The sequence below is a fragment of the Rhinatrema bivittatum genome, chromosome 5 (assembly GCF_901001135.1).
Source record: "Rhinatrema bivittatum chromosome 5, aRhiBiv1.1, whole genome shotgun sequence".
NCBI classification, from domain to species: domain Eukaryota; kingdom Metazoa; phylum Chordata; class Amphibia; order Gymnophiona; family Rhinatrematidae; genus Rhinatrema; species Rhinatrema bivittatum.
In genome coordinates this window covers 364,842,374-364,856,407 of record NC_042619.1, presented here as the reverse complement: position 1 = coordinate 364,856,407, position 14,034 = coordinate 364,842,374, and the positions used below count along the sequence as shown (strand labels likewise).

The 14,034-nt window shown below is 45.2% G+C and overlaps 1 protein-coding gene across 2 annotated transcripts in view; it reads right to left on the bottom strand.

Moving 5' to 3' along the window:
• The window catches only part of DCT (dopachrome tautomerase), a 72,212-nt gene that overhangs the window by 30,430 nt on the left and 27,748 nt on the right, over nucleotides 1–14,034 (bottom strand). For both annotated transcript variants that reach the window (XM_029604739.1, XM_029604738.1), the window contains exon 4: nucleotides 3,856–4,022. In XM_029604739.1, coding sequence (XP_029460599.1) covers nucleotides 3,856–4,022 — 167 coding nt within the window. The remainder of the gene's footprint in view (nucleotides 1–3,855; nucleotides 4,023–14,034) is intronic.

Below are 14,034 nucleotides of genomic sequence, written 5' to 3'. Positions count from 1 at the left end.
TATTGCCAATATTCAAAATGGCGCCAGCGCTACTTTTGCCCTCACTATGTTGTATGAGGTTATTTTCCATTTTCCATTTTATTCACCATTCCCTTCCTATTTATTCCTATTTGCTTTTTTGACTGCTGCAGCACACTGAGCTGACGATTTCAATGTATTATCCACTATGACGCCTAGATCTCTTTCCTGGGTGGTAGCTCCTAACATGGAACCTAACATCGTGTAACTATAGCATGGGTTATTTTTCCCTATATGCATCACCTTGCACTTATCCACATTAAATTTTATCTGCCATTTAGATGCCCAGTCTTCCAGTCTCACAAGGTCCTCCTGCAATTTATCACAATCCAGAAGGCACCTTGGGCAAAATTCTCCCTTGTCTTGGGACAGGCATAGGAGTTGGTTCCATGACATACAACACTGGCTGGCTAGAACCAGGGCAAAAGCCACTGCAGTGGCATATCTATGTTAGTCATACAGAGGTTGTATCTTGAGTGTAAGCCCTGCGGTAAGTCCATGACCTCTGGGTATGCTCCTCTCCAGGACTTCATGCATCCTGGATACGGGCATCCTTGTTTCCAGCCTGGGACACCCCTCTGCAATCTGCCCTCCACTACCTCCAGACTTCTTGACCCAGTTTGATCCATCTGTTTGCTCCTTGACACTCTTCAGGATGACTCACTGACATCCAAGGTAGGCAACATCCTGGCTTTAGGACTCATAGCAGCCCCCTCTCCAGCACTCGCTGCTCCCTCTTTGGCCTTTACCCCAATCCCAGTTGCATTGCTTGGGGTACTCACCACATCCAAAATAGGTCTTACCATCTCTGACGCTGTGATTCCCATCTCTGTTGGCTCCCCTCGGGTCATGAGCTCCTCTTCCCTCACTGGCACATCTCCATCTGCCGCCAACAGGAGAACAGACTTCACTTTCATCAACTCTCACTGCTCCTTTTCTATGATGTGCAGTTTGATGCACTGGCTGCAAGCAAACTCCAGGCTAGAAGGCAGACTGCATACACCACAGCACGTGCACTATCCATCTTCATTCTACTTTAAACATCAGCTTGCTCTGGAACTCCAGCTGCACTTCAGTGACTCCTCAATCTCTCCAAGACAGTTTGGGCACTCTCCAATCTTTTTTTTTTTTTAATATCTTTATTATCATTTTCAGTTATGCACAAGTCCACTATCTGCCTCGTCTTCGGACATCAAGAACGGCTTCGATCTTGTATTCTAGGTCATCTTCTGCATTGATTGGAGATAGTTCCTGAGACTTGGAAGAGAACTCACTGAGAATGCTCCAGTTCGTTTCTCTCCAGAGAAACGAACTGGAGCAGCCAGAGGAACAGTAGTCTTTATAGTTACTTCAGGTAACTGACCTTCATTACTGGAGGCAGCGCCTTGGTTCTTCTGTGCGTGTAGCTGATGGAATGCAGAAGTGAGTTTCTCCAATGCGTTTTGTTGTTCAGCAATGCGCAAGGCCAGGCCCGGAATGGCCTGCAGATCATTGAGCTGTGCCTGATCCATGAAGTTAGCAATCTGTTATATTTGTAAGGTTTGGGTGAACCCTTGGACACTGTGGCAGCTGACCACGCCCACAGGGGGAAGTCCTGTGAGGGGCCACAGGTCAGGCTCAGCTCTGGACACACAAACACAGATTATATCTTTATTTAGACAGTTTGTGAAGCCACCAGATGTGGCGGTAGTGAGTAGAAGATGGTATTCCTCAGGGCGCTGGAACATCGGTTCCTCAGGTAGCAGTGCTGTAGTGAAAAGAATTGAGAGAATGAGTACAATAAGATATTCAGAGAGTCCCCAGTATGGAGAAGCCCCGAGATAGGGAGAGCTGGCCCTCGAGGAGCGAGTACCAGATCCCTAGGAGCAGAGGCTCGTTGGCAAGTACTCACGCAGCAGTTCCATGTAGGAGATGGCACTGGTGCTGGAATGGAGGCAGGCCCTCGAGGAGCGAATACCTGGTTCCAGGGAAACAGCTCTGAGGAGTAGATGGTAGTAGTACTCACAGATGGTGTCTGTAGCAAATTCTTCCAAGTAGAAGAGGAGATGGACACAGGCAGCGAGTCAGGGAACATGGGCCCTCGAGGAGCGAGTACCGGTTCCTGATAGTGACCTGAAAGAAGCAGAGAGGCCCCCGAGGAGCGGGTACCCCATTAGCAGAAAAGAGTCCAATGGACGTTGGAGGCAGAGAAGCTGGGAACGGAGAGCGAATCCCATCTGTAGGAAATCCCTTGCTAACTTAACGGCTAGCAATAAACAATAGGCTTAAATATCCAGGCAGCATGATGTCATCACAGGGGGACGCCCCTGAGGTTCACGGTATAGAGGAAATAAGAATGAGGGCCATGCGGCGCGCGTGCCCTGAGATACCTGAGGAGCATGGCGGGAGGCAGCACCCAAGCCGGTCCAGGGACGTTGGAGAGGACGGCGGGCAGACGCCGCGGTAGCCAGATGTCCACAAGGAGCAGGAGGAGTCGCAGAAAAAGAAATGTAGTCGGAGTGAAGCCGTCAGGCAGCGACGGTTGCAAAACCTATGCTCCGGGCCAGCTGGTTGCTTTAGTCAAAATAGAGCCGGCCAGCCCTTATACTAGGTATTGCTCTAAAACGTGATTTGCATTCTCAGAGAGAGTATTCAGTCCACAGAGTGGCCTGGTCAGCCTTAAGCAGTAGATGATTCATTCCCTGAGACACTACAATATCTGATTGGCCACCAACTATTACATACCCTAGAATCCATGTCAAGGAACTCTTCCCTAGCACAGTATTCTGATTGCTTGGAAACGTATTATATAGAACCAAATGATTAAAATTGTTATATACCAGCTAGATAAATGATGACTGCGATCAGGTGTATTCCTTAAAGCTCAGTCAAAACTAAGAAATAATAGAATTCATTCAGACTATGCATTTTGAAATATTTTAGCCTTCTATCAGTGCTCCTAATTCTGTTATGTTCATTAAAGCTTTCATCCAAATTATGGAAAGACCACCTTTCTTATTTTTTTTCATCACGCAGTTCTATCTGTAATGCAAGTTTCATTTGCTAAACTAAGATTCTTCCGTCATCTCAAACCTCTCCTAGATGGCTCTGATTTCAGGACAGTCCTACGATCACCCATACCAACATCTTTAGATTAATGTAGCTCCCTCTATACAGGTCTCCCTCAATGTGCACACAGACCCTTACAAATCATACAAAATACTACTGCCTGCCTACTTACAGGAACAAACATCCAAATGCAGATTTCACTTAACTTGCAATCCCTCCATTAGCTTCCAATTCAATGGCATATACACAATATAAATTCACAGTCATAATACATAACCCCCTCCATAACATCACTTCTCCCTGGCTAAGTGCAACTCTTCCAGAACACTCCAATCTTCCAGCCAATGCCTCCTTGACGTTCCCTTCCCCTGAACAGCAAACCTTGCTGCGACAAGTGGAAAAACCCTCTCTCTAGCTGGACCTGTTCTTTGGAACTCACTCTCTTTACAACTACACAGCCTTAAAGACCAAAAGGAGTTCAAAAAGTCAGTAAAAATCTGCCTATTCATTGCAGCATTCTCACCAGCATCAGCAACATGACTCCCCTCAACAAGCAGCTACATTTGTTAATATCGATCTCTGTTTTTTCCAGTCTGCACTCACCTGTTTGTTCTTTTATGAAACTGTTTTAATGTTCGTTACCTACTATGTGTGTCTTTATGTACCCTGTCCCAAACTTTGGAGGGTGGCGGTTTATAAACAATTTTAAATACATAAAAATAAATATTTTACTGCATATCAAGTTAGTCTCAAGCCTATATTTACACATAGAGAATTAATTTTCATTACCTGTTACAAACTATTTCCCAACGTGAGAATCTGGAATTTGGGCTAATTAGGCTTGGATCTTCTCGCCTGGGTGCGCCAAACAGTTGATCGTTGCATACATCACACTCATTCCGACCAGTAGCAAAATTCCAGTAAGGTAAGGCAAAGGATTCATTGCCGATCAGTCTCTATTAAAATAAAATTATGCCCAAGAATGAGTGAGAAAAAAATAATCTCTCAATAAAAGACACGTAATGAGGCTGCTTTAGTGTTTTGGATCTTAGTAGGGTTGAAGTGCTATTCCTAATAGCCAAAAGAGGTTAAATAATTCACAAGACACAATGTCCAAAGGAATGCACACAGAAAAACCTTTGACTCAGGCCAACTGGTAGGGGCTTAGCTAAAACAAAGTTTACAGCATGGGATGGCCAAGAGAACATCAGTTTTTTGGGGGTGGCACTGAGCTGTGCATGAGCACAAGGCTCTGCCCTGATGGCTCTACTGGACAGTGCCTGGAATCTCAGGCAGTAGAGAACAGCCCACTGGCTTCCTGTATATCCCTCCCCACCCAAGCAATGCTTAGGGGGAACAAGAAAAAGGGTTGAGCCTGGAGCAGACAGAGCACAGCAAAGAACTACTCTGTTTCCTAACCCAGCCCCTCCCCTCCTGTTATTTCTCTCTTCCCTCCTGTTCTGCAGTGAAATAGGAGGGGAAGGGAGTGAGGCTGGAGTGGACAAGAGTTCAGTTTTTTCTGCACATTTCTATTTGTAATTTGTGATCACTTATTCTCCATTTGTTGAGGATTTTTCTGTGTTCTATGTGTTATCAAGATGAGACATTCTGTTAATGTGTAATTTCTGTGTAATCCAGCTTGTTTTTTGTTTTGTTTTTTAACCAGTAGTAAATTTGGATTTTTAGCTCAGTTTTCTAAATAATGTTCAAGGTGGCTTACAATATTTTTAAAATTCAGATACAATAAGTTTACAATCTCTTTGGGGCAGGGATTTATTAGTTGACTGATATTAAGTATATTGTTTAGAGGGTAGTGGGTTAAGATTGATGGGGATATGATGGTGGGTGGGGGAGAAGAATAATGTTTCATTTTGGTTATTTAAATCTTTGTGTCATAACCATGTAGAGGTCATACAGAAATTGTGGGATATCAAATATAAATAAATAATTAAAATTGCACCTGAATTCTAAAAGTGCTGTAAGCTGCTTTGAACACTATTTGGAAAGGCGATCTAAAATCTGGGATCTGAGACAGCAGGAGATAAAGGTCACTAGGAGTGTCAGTGGGAGAAGTGGATTCTCTGGTTCTTAGCCCATTGCTTTATCCCAGCAGCCTTCACTTCCAGTCCTCAAGGGCTGCAAATTGGTCAGGTTTTCAGGACATACCTAATGAATATGCATAGAATAGATTTGCATACAGTTGAAACAGTGTGTTTGTAAATCTATCTCATGAATATTCATTATTGGGTAGATTTTAAAAGGGCCACACATGCGCCCATAAACGTGTGTATTGTAGTGTGAGCAAAAATACCCCTAACTTTATAAAGGATGTGTAGCATTTAAAATACTGTTGCTGTGCATAATTCTACAACTTTACACCCATATCTTGTGTGCTCAGGAGAGAGAGCCTCTGTACTGGTTTAGTCTGATAGTCTATATAGCTACCACTCTAGAGGGCCACTTTGATTCAGGGTGGGTTTTTGGGAGGTGGGTTAGGGTTATGGAGTGATAATAAAGAATTATAGCCAGCCCTTACAAGTGATAAAAAGAAGATTTGTACAATGCAGCTGGCATTGCAGTGAACAAATCACTGAGGTGGGGATAGGATTGCCAACATTTTTATGGACCAATCTAAGGTAGAGATTGATAATCTTCTGTCCTCTCTTCATTTGGGCTCCAAGCACCACCTCCATCCCCCACCCCCCCAATACACAGTGTTTTATAAAATTGTATACATTATTTCAACCAACCTCAAACACACACAACAATCATAATCTCTTTCTAACATAGCTCACACCCTTGCTCTCTATCACAGCTAATGCCGCTCTAATATGTGTGCACCCACCCACTGCCAGCACGCAACCCCCTCCTCACCCCCCCAGCATGCTTCTCTCTCTCCCTCTCACAGGGGCTCTTCTCTCTCTCTCTCACACAGGGGCTCATCTCTCTCTCCCCCTCTCACAGGGGCTCTTCTCTCTCTCTCACACAGGGGCTCATCTCTCTCTCCCCCTCTCACAGGGGCTCTTCTCTCTCTCTTTCTCTCTCTCACAGGGGCTCATCTCTCTCTCTCCCCCTCTCACAGGGGCTCTTCTCTCTCTCTTTCTCTCTCTCACAGGGGCTCATCTCTCTCTCCCCCTCTCACAGGGGCTCTTCTCTCTCTCCCCCTCTCACAGGGGCTCATCTCTCTCTCTCTCCCTCTCACAGGGACTCTTCTCTCTCTCTTTCTCTCTCTGTTCCCTGTTTTTCTCCACGTTCCAAATTTCCCCTCTGCAGACAGTTCAGTTTGGATTGTGGACTTCAGGTAGACAGGGTTGGAAGAAACAGGGGAAAGAAGCAAAAGTTAAATTGCTCATCGCCCCCCCCCCCCCCTTCAAATTGACAGGACACCACCAATGCTAGATGTTGGATATTACTGCCAGAATTTAAAAAATTGCATATAAAATCATGAAAAACTTTCCCAGATCTCCTAATCAGATATTTAATTTAGCATAAACATTTTTACCTTTACCCCTCTCCCCCGCACATCATTCTGTTCTCACTTCTCTACTTCTGGCTTTTCTTCTTTCCCTGTTTCTTTCCATTTTGTTTTCCCTTCTTTGTCTCTCTTTTTTTCTCCTCCTCTCTCCAGCTAACATTGTTTTCCTTCCATAAACTTCTCCCCAATGGCTCCAGAAACGTTTGCATGTGGGGGCATAGAGAGGCACGGGGAATTTCAGGGCGAGCAAGCATCAAGTGCCTTTCCCTCCAACCAATGAAAATGACGGGAGTGCATCTGGGGGAACAAGCTCCTTGTCTGAGGAGCCCTTGCTTCTCCGTCCCCCTCCACACCCACCAGAACCAATCCTGCATGCCACTTCTGCCTTTCTTCCATCCTTGGGAATACTGTGTGCAATTCTGGTCACCGCATCTCAAAAAAGATATAGTTGCACTGGAGAATGTACAGAGAAGGGTGACCAAATAATAAAGGGGATGGAACAGCTCTTTAGCTTAACAGGAAAGGCTAAAGAGGTTAGGGCTGTTCAGCTTGGAGAATGGATGGCTGAGGGGGGATATGATAAAGGTCTTTAAAATCATGAGAGGTTTAGAATGGGTAAATGTGAATCGGTTATTTACTCTTTAGGGTAAGAGAAGGACTAGGGATTAGGGAACACTCCATGAAGTTAGCAAGTAGCACATTTAAAACAAACAAAAAAAAATTAATTTTCAATCAATGCACAATTAAACCCTGGAATTCATTGCTGCAGGATATGGTTAGAGCAGTGACAAAGGCCATAAACTGCTATTAATCAAGTTGTCTTAGGAAATAGCCACTTTTATTGCTGGCATTAGTAGCATTGGATCTATTAAATGTTTGGTTACTTGTTAAATACTTGTAACCTGGATTGGCCACTGTTGGAAACAGGATGCTGGGCTTGATGGATCCTCAGTCTGACCCAATATGGCAATTTTTATTTTAACCTCTCACTCCTGCATCTCCTATCTTGTTCTTTCATAAACTTCATCCCAGCAACCCTCCTCCAGTTTCTCACTCTCTCCTAGTCATCTTACCCCTTTCTTATTCTTGTTATTTATTTTCTTCATTAATTGCAGTGTCTTACCATTGTAAATAAATACAATGTACAGTTAACATAAAATGAAAAGCTAAAAAAATGTTGCAGTCAGGGCCTAATATAAAACTGTGTCTAATAAAATCAATAATAAAAATCATATGAAACACAATAAAAATAAGCAAAAAATAAATCAGCCCAACATAAAGTGTCATATAAACATTATAAATCTATAATGCTATGATGATATTGTAACAAGGCAGAAGCTGGGTGTCTCCTCTTTTCCCTTACTCATTCCCAGCCTTCCATCTATCTCCCTTGTGCTCCTCATCTCTCACTATGCTTCCTCTTTCTCTCTGCTCTCCTTCCTCTTTGCCCCCTCACCCTCTCATGTGCCCTTCGGTCTGTAGCCCCTCACTCCCCATGCTTTCTTGTCTTTCCCTCCCTCCCTCTGTTTCTTTCCATATGTTTCCTGCATCCCTGCTCTCTCTAGTCCTCTCCCTTCATTCCTCTGTGCTCCCACTGTCTCTTTATTCTCTCCTTCCTCTGTCTCTCTCTTCTCTCTGTACCATTAGCAATGGTAACATGGAATAGACTTAGTTTTGGGGTACTTGCCAGGTTCTTATGGCCTGGATTGGCCACTGTTGGAAACAGGATGCTGGACTTGATGGACCCTTGGTCTGACCCAGTATGGCATTTTCTTATGTTCTTCTCTCTGTGCTTCTGCCTCGCTAGTGCCTCTCTCTCTCAAGTTCAGCAGCTCAGCACTGATATGGAACACTGAACCAAGGATTTCAACATATTGTCCACAGGGATTCAAAGATCCTTTTTGTGGGTGGTGACTCCTAATACAGTACTGTGTACATGTATTTGGGATAATTTTTCCCCATGTGCATCACTTTACTCTTTCCTACATTAAATTTCATCTGCCATTCAGATGCCCAATCTCTTAGTTTCACAAGGTCCCTTTGCAATTCCTCAAAATCTGTTGCTGTTTTAACACCTTTGAATGTTTTCATGTCATCTGCAAATCTGATCATCTTACTCAATGTCCCTTTTCCAAATCATTTATTAATATATTAAACTGGTCCTTATTTGCCATCCTCTACAATATTACTGGATCTGCTAATGAAGCTATTCCTTTGGATCATTGGTAGAGTCCTGTTGTGTAGCCAAAAGGTTCCAGGTTCAAATTTTAGGGTTCCCAGCTGGAATACAGGTATACATCAGAGTGCTTCCATTGATAGTGAATAGATTGCCAACCACATTAACGTCACATTTCAATTAAAGTTACCAATCAATTCTGTCATCTAGACAGACCCATTCCTGTTTTTACTCTCTTGCATCCATGAACTTATAGTCCTGCTAGTTTTTTCTTTTTTAGAAAACTGAGAACTTTAAGACAGAGAGTTATATAGAGGAGTCTTTCAAGGACATAGTACAGTTGTCATAATTTCAGTCCAGTAGCCTAGTGGTCAGAGCAATATGCCCAGGAATCCAGGGTTCAGTTCCCACTTAGGAATTGCTCAAGGCAAATTACCTCTCCCCTCTAGAGGAGGTACTTTTTAATGTTTGGGGTACTTCCCAGGTACTTGTAAGATGGATTGGCCACTTTTGGAAACAGGATGCCAGGCTTGATGGATCCTCAGTCTAACCCAATATGGCAACTTCTTATGTTCTTATGCTTTAAAGGAACAAGATCACCTGGAAGGAGGCCATCACCTGGGTGTGACAAGAAGCGATCCTGTAACTAGGACCTGCCCTCCAGGAGATGCTTTATCCTCTTGCTTCGAGGATTTATCTCCAAGGCTGTGTGCCCACAAGGGAAGGGTTAGAATGGCTGTTACAGTGTGTGATTTGATCATTAGGAATGCAGGTAGCTGGTGGGCGTGAGGATTGCTTAATAACTTGCCTGTCTAGTGCAAAGATAGTGAACCTCACACGCCACCTAGATAAGGTTTTAGAGCGTGCTGAGGAGGAGCTGACTATCATGGTGTATGAGGAACCAATGCTTAGGAAGGCGCAGGAGGAAGGTTCTGGAGGCTAAATTTAGGCTCTTAGGTAGGAAACTGAAATCCAGAACCTATGGGGTTGCATTCTCAGAAATGCTCCCCGTACCATGTGTAATACCCCAGAGGCAGGCAGAGCTCCGGAGTTTCCAATGGATGAGATCATGGTGCAGGGAAGAGGGTTTTAGATTTGTTAGGACCAGGGGAAAATTATGGGGAAGGGACAGCTTATTTTGATAGAAAAGACCCTACCTTAACCAGAGTGGAAACAAGCTGCTGGTGCTAACATTTAAAAAGGAGATAGAGCACCTTTTAAATTAGACCATGGGGGAAGCCGACAGTCACTCAAAAATACATGGTTTAGAGGGAGGAATCTTCCAAAGATACTTGCAGAACAGCGAAGTTAGAATATCCCAGAAGAGATATTGGGGCATATTTTCAAAGACCTACGCGCACCGGGCCTATTTTCAAAAAGCTCGGCGGCGTACATAAAGCCCCGGGACACATGTAAGTCCTGGGGCTTGAAAAAGGGGCAGGGTGGAGCGGTCCAGGGGTGGGGCTGGAGCCTCCAGGCACAGCATTCCCGGCTCCTGCCCTGCCCCCAGACCGCTCCACTCCGCCCCTTTTTCAAGCCCCAGGACTTACACGCGTCCCGGGGCTTTACATGCACCGCCGGGCCTTTTGAAAATAGGCCCGGTGCACGTAGGGCTTTGAAAATCTGCCCCAATCTCTCTACTGGGTATTCTAACTTCTCTGTTCTGCAAGTATCTTTGGAAGATACCTCCCTCTGAACCATGTATTTCTGAGTGACTGTCGGCTTCCCCCATGGTCTAATTTAAAAGGTGCTCTATCTCCCTGAGGCAGGCACAACTTATAAAATAAAGTTTAGGGGGGGGTGATTAGGTAGGGGAAGGGAGGGGAAGGTGGGGGGGGGGGGCGGAAGGAAAGTTCCCTCCGAGGCCGCTTCGATTTCGGGCAGAGCGGCCTTGGAGGGAACAGGGAAAGCCAGCAGGGCTCCCCAAGGGCTCGGCGCACGCAAGGTGCACTATTGTGCACCTCCTTATGTGCGCCGACCCCGGATTTTATAACATGCGCGCAGGGGGTTTGAGAATGGGAACCTAACTAGGGAGTGTGTGTGTGTGTGTGTGCGCGCAAACTCATATACAACCGCTACAGACACACACTCCACCACCACCCCCCAGCACACTCGCAACCTAACACACTCATCCCAATCATGCTTACACCACTCACACAATTCCTAGGCCTCACAACCCTCACTATGCTCTTGATTAACTCTCAGTCCTTAACCAAGAAAACCCTCTTACTAAACGACCTCCTCTTTGATGAAAAGCCGGACTTCTGTGCTGTAACAGAGACATGGCTAAAAGACACTGACACGGTACTAATTAACCAACTCCCAAACCTAGAATATGACATATTTTCCATCCCCAGACCGAAAAAAAGAGGCGGAGGCCTCCTCCTAGTTGCAAAAAAAACACCTCAAGCTAAAGCAATACCCAGTCAACCTCCCACCCAGATATGAAGCTGGCCGCTTTAAATCACCTCACCTACAAATATGCCTTATATACACTCCCCCTGGCGTCCTAGACTCTGACTTATCTCCCATCATAGAATGCTTAGCATCTAACATAAACAACGATATACCCGCCATTGTACTCGGAGATTTTAACCTCCACATTGACTCCCATCCCCTCTCACACAGTTGTGAATCCCTATTAACCTCCCTACTAGCAATGGATCTCCATCAAATCATCTCCAAACCCACCCACAGAGCTGGTCATTCACTAGACCTAATTTTCACGAACTCCCTCCTCCTCCCAAACCCTCCAACTTACACACCAGTACCCTGGTCTGACCACTTTCTCATCAAGGCAACCTGCTCATTAAAAAACCTCCCACAACGCCCCAACAACAAAACTACCATACAATTCAGAAAAGCCTGTCCCAGAGACGAACTCATGGACACCCTTACAGATAACCTCAAAAAATTAGACCTCAAGGACTCTGAAACCGCAGTCACCTCATGGAGCCACATCACTAGTGACACAGCCAACAAGCTATGCCCCCTAATAATAAAAGAAATCCCCTTCTGACGCTAAATCTAGACAACCCTGGTACACACCTGAACTAAAGCTACTAAAGCACAATTTGAGAAGCCTAGAAAAAACTTGGCGCAAAGACTCGTCCACATCCAACCTCAACAAATACAAATCCTTGCTACACACATACAGATCAAACACGCTCAAAACTAAACGAGACTACTACGCCACCAGAATACACAACTATCAGTTCAATCCTAAAGTCCTATTCTCCTTCGTAGCAGGCCTAACAAAAACATCACCTAACTCCACTCCAGACGAAGAAAGCGACAACAAATGCAACGAGCTCGCAAAATACTTCCACAACAAAATAGCTAGCATCACTTCACGCTTTACCACCCCTCCCTCACCCACCAAAACCTCTCTGATAGCCCCGAATCACCAATTGGATGCCTTCGAGACCACATCCTCATCTGAAATCAGATCTATACTAAGTAAAATGAAACCCTCCTCCCACCCCGCCGACTCAATACCCACCAAAGCTCTTTTATCTATACCAGATTGCATCGCACAACCCCTAGCTGACCTCATTAACACATCCCTGACCTCCGGCAATGTTCCCAACCAACTTAAACTAGCCATCGTAAAACCCATTTTAAAAAAGCCCAAACTAGATCCCACTGACCTAACCAACTTTCGCCCCATTTCCAATCTCCCGTTTCTTGCGAAAGTCCTTGAAAAAACTGTAAACACTCAATTATCCAATTATTTAGACCAGCATCATATCCTCCTACCTTCACAACACGGCTTTCGCAAACACTTTAGTACCGAAACCCTCCTGACATCACTATCGGACTACATCATCAGAGGACTAGACATGGGTCACACTTACATCTTAGCCCTACTAGACATATCAGCAGCCTTCGACACCATCAATCACTCCATACTAATCGACAGGCTGACTAAAATTGGAATCTCTGGAATCCCCCTCCTTTGGTTCAAATCCTTCATTAAGAACAGACATTTCAAAGTCAAAATTGGAAAGCATGAATCCAAACCCATCAATATCACTTGCGGTGTACCCCAAGGCTCTTCCCTATCCTCAACCCTATTTAACATATACCTCCTACCCCTCTGCCATCTCCTCCAGAAACTTGGTCTCCCTCATTTTGTTTACGCCGACGATGTACAAGTCCTCATTCCCATCACAGACTCACTACCCAATGCCCTTCTAAAATGGGAACGTGCCCTCTCCGCCATCAACAGCCTCCTCACACAACTCAACCTAGCACTAAACACTAATAAAACTGAACTAATGATCATCGCCCCCCAACAACTCAATCCCCCACCCACCAATATCAGCTTCCTACATCCCCTCCCAGACTTCGCTCAACATGTAAGAGACCTTGGTGTAATTCTTGACACCCAATTCACCCTGCAAAAATTCATCAACACCACCCTCAAGGAATGCTATTTCAAGCTACACACACTCAAAAAACTAAAACCGCTCTTGCATCCCAGCGACTTCAGAACTGTGCTTCAGGCACTCATCCTATCCAAAATAGACTACGCTAACGCCATCCTACTAGGCCTTCCCAAAAATGCCACAACCCCCTTGCAGCTCCTTCTAAATGCAGCTGCGCGCATACTAACAGGCACACGTAGAAACGATCACATCACCCCATCCTTAAGCAACTACACTGGCTCCCCATATCCGCAAGAATCATATTTAAGACTCTAACTCTTATACACAAAGCCATCCACAACCCAAACATGCATTGGTTCTCTGACTCCCTACACCTTCGCACGACATCCAGACCAACCAGATCACCTTACCTTGCCACAATACCCACTCCTACACCCAAACTATCCCACCTCGCTTCCACCAAACAACGCTCCATCTCCTTAGCTGGTCCCAAGCTATGGAACTCAATGCCCATCAGTCTACGCCTTGAGATCTGCCCTAAGAAATTTAGACAGAAACTTAAAACATGGCTTTTCACGCACGCATACTCTTAATCTGCCATCCCAGTTCCCTTCCCCCCCCTCACCCTCACCCCCTCCCCATTCCACCCCACCTCACACCCAGACTCCCTCCTCCCCTTCCACCCCTACCCCCCCCACATCCCATCCCTCTCTAATCCCAGCCCCCCTACCCCTCCCTCACCTTGTATTTTGACTGTATATAATAGAATGCATATAGAATGTACATAACTCCTGCCGTTTTGTAAATAAACCCCCATTCCCCCCCCCCCTTTTCCCAGCTTACCCTCTTAGTTCCAACTTACTGCCCTGCCCCGTCCCTTCCCTCCCCCCCCTGTTATAATATCAGTTACAATGTAAAGCCCTGTT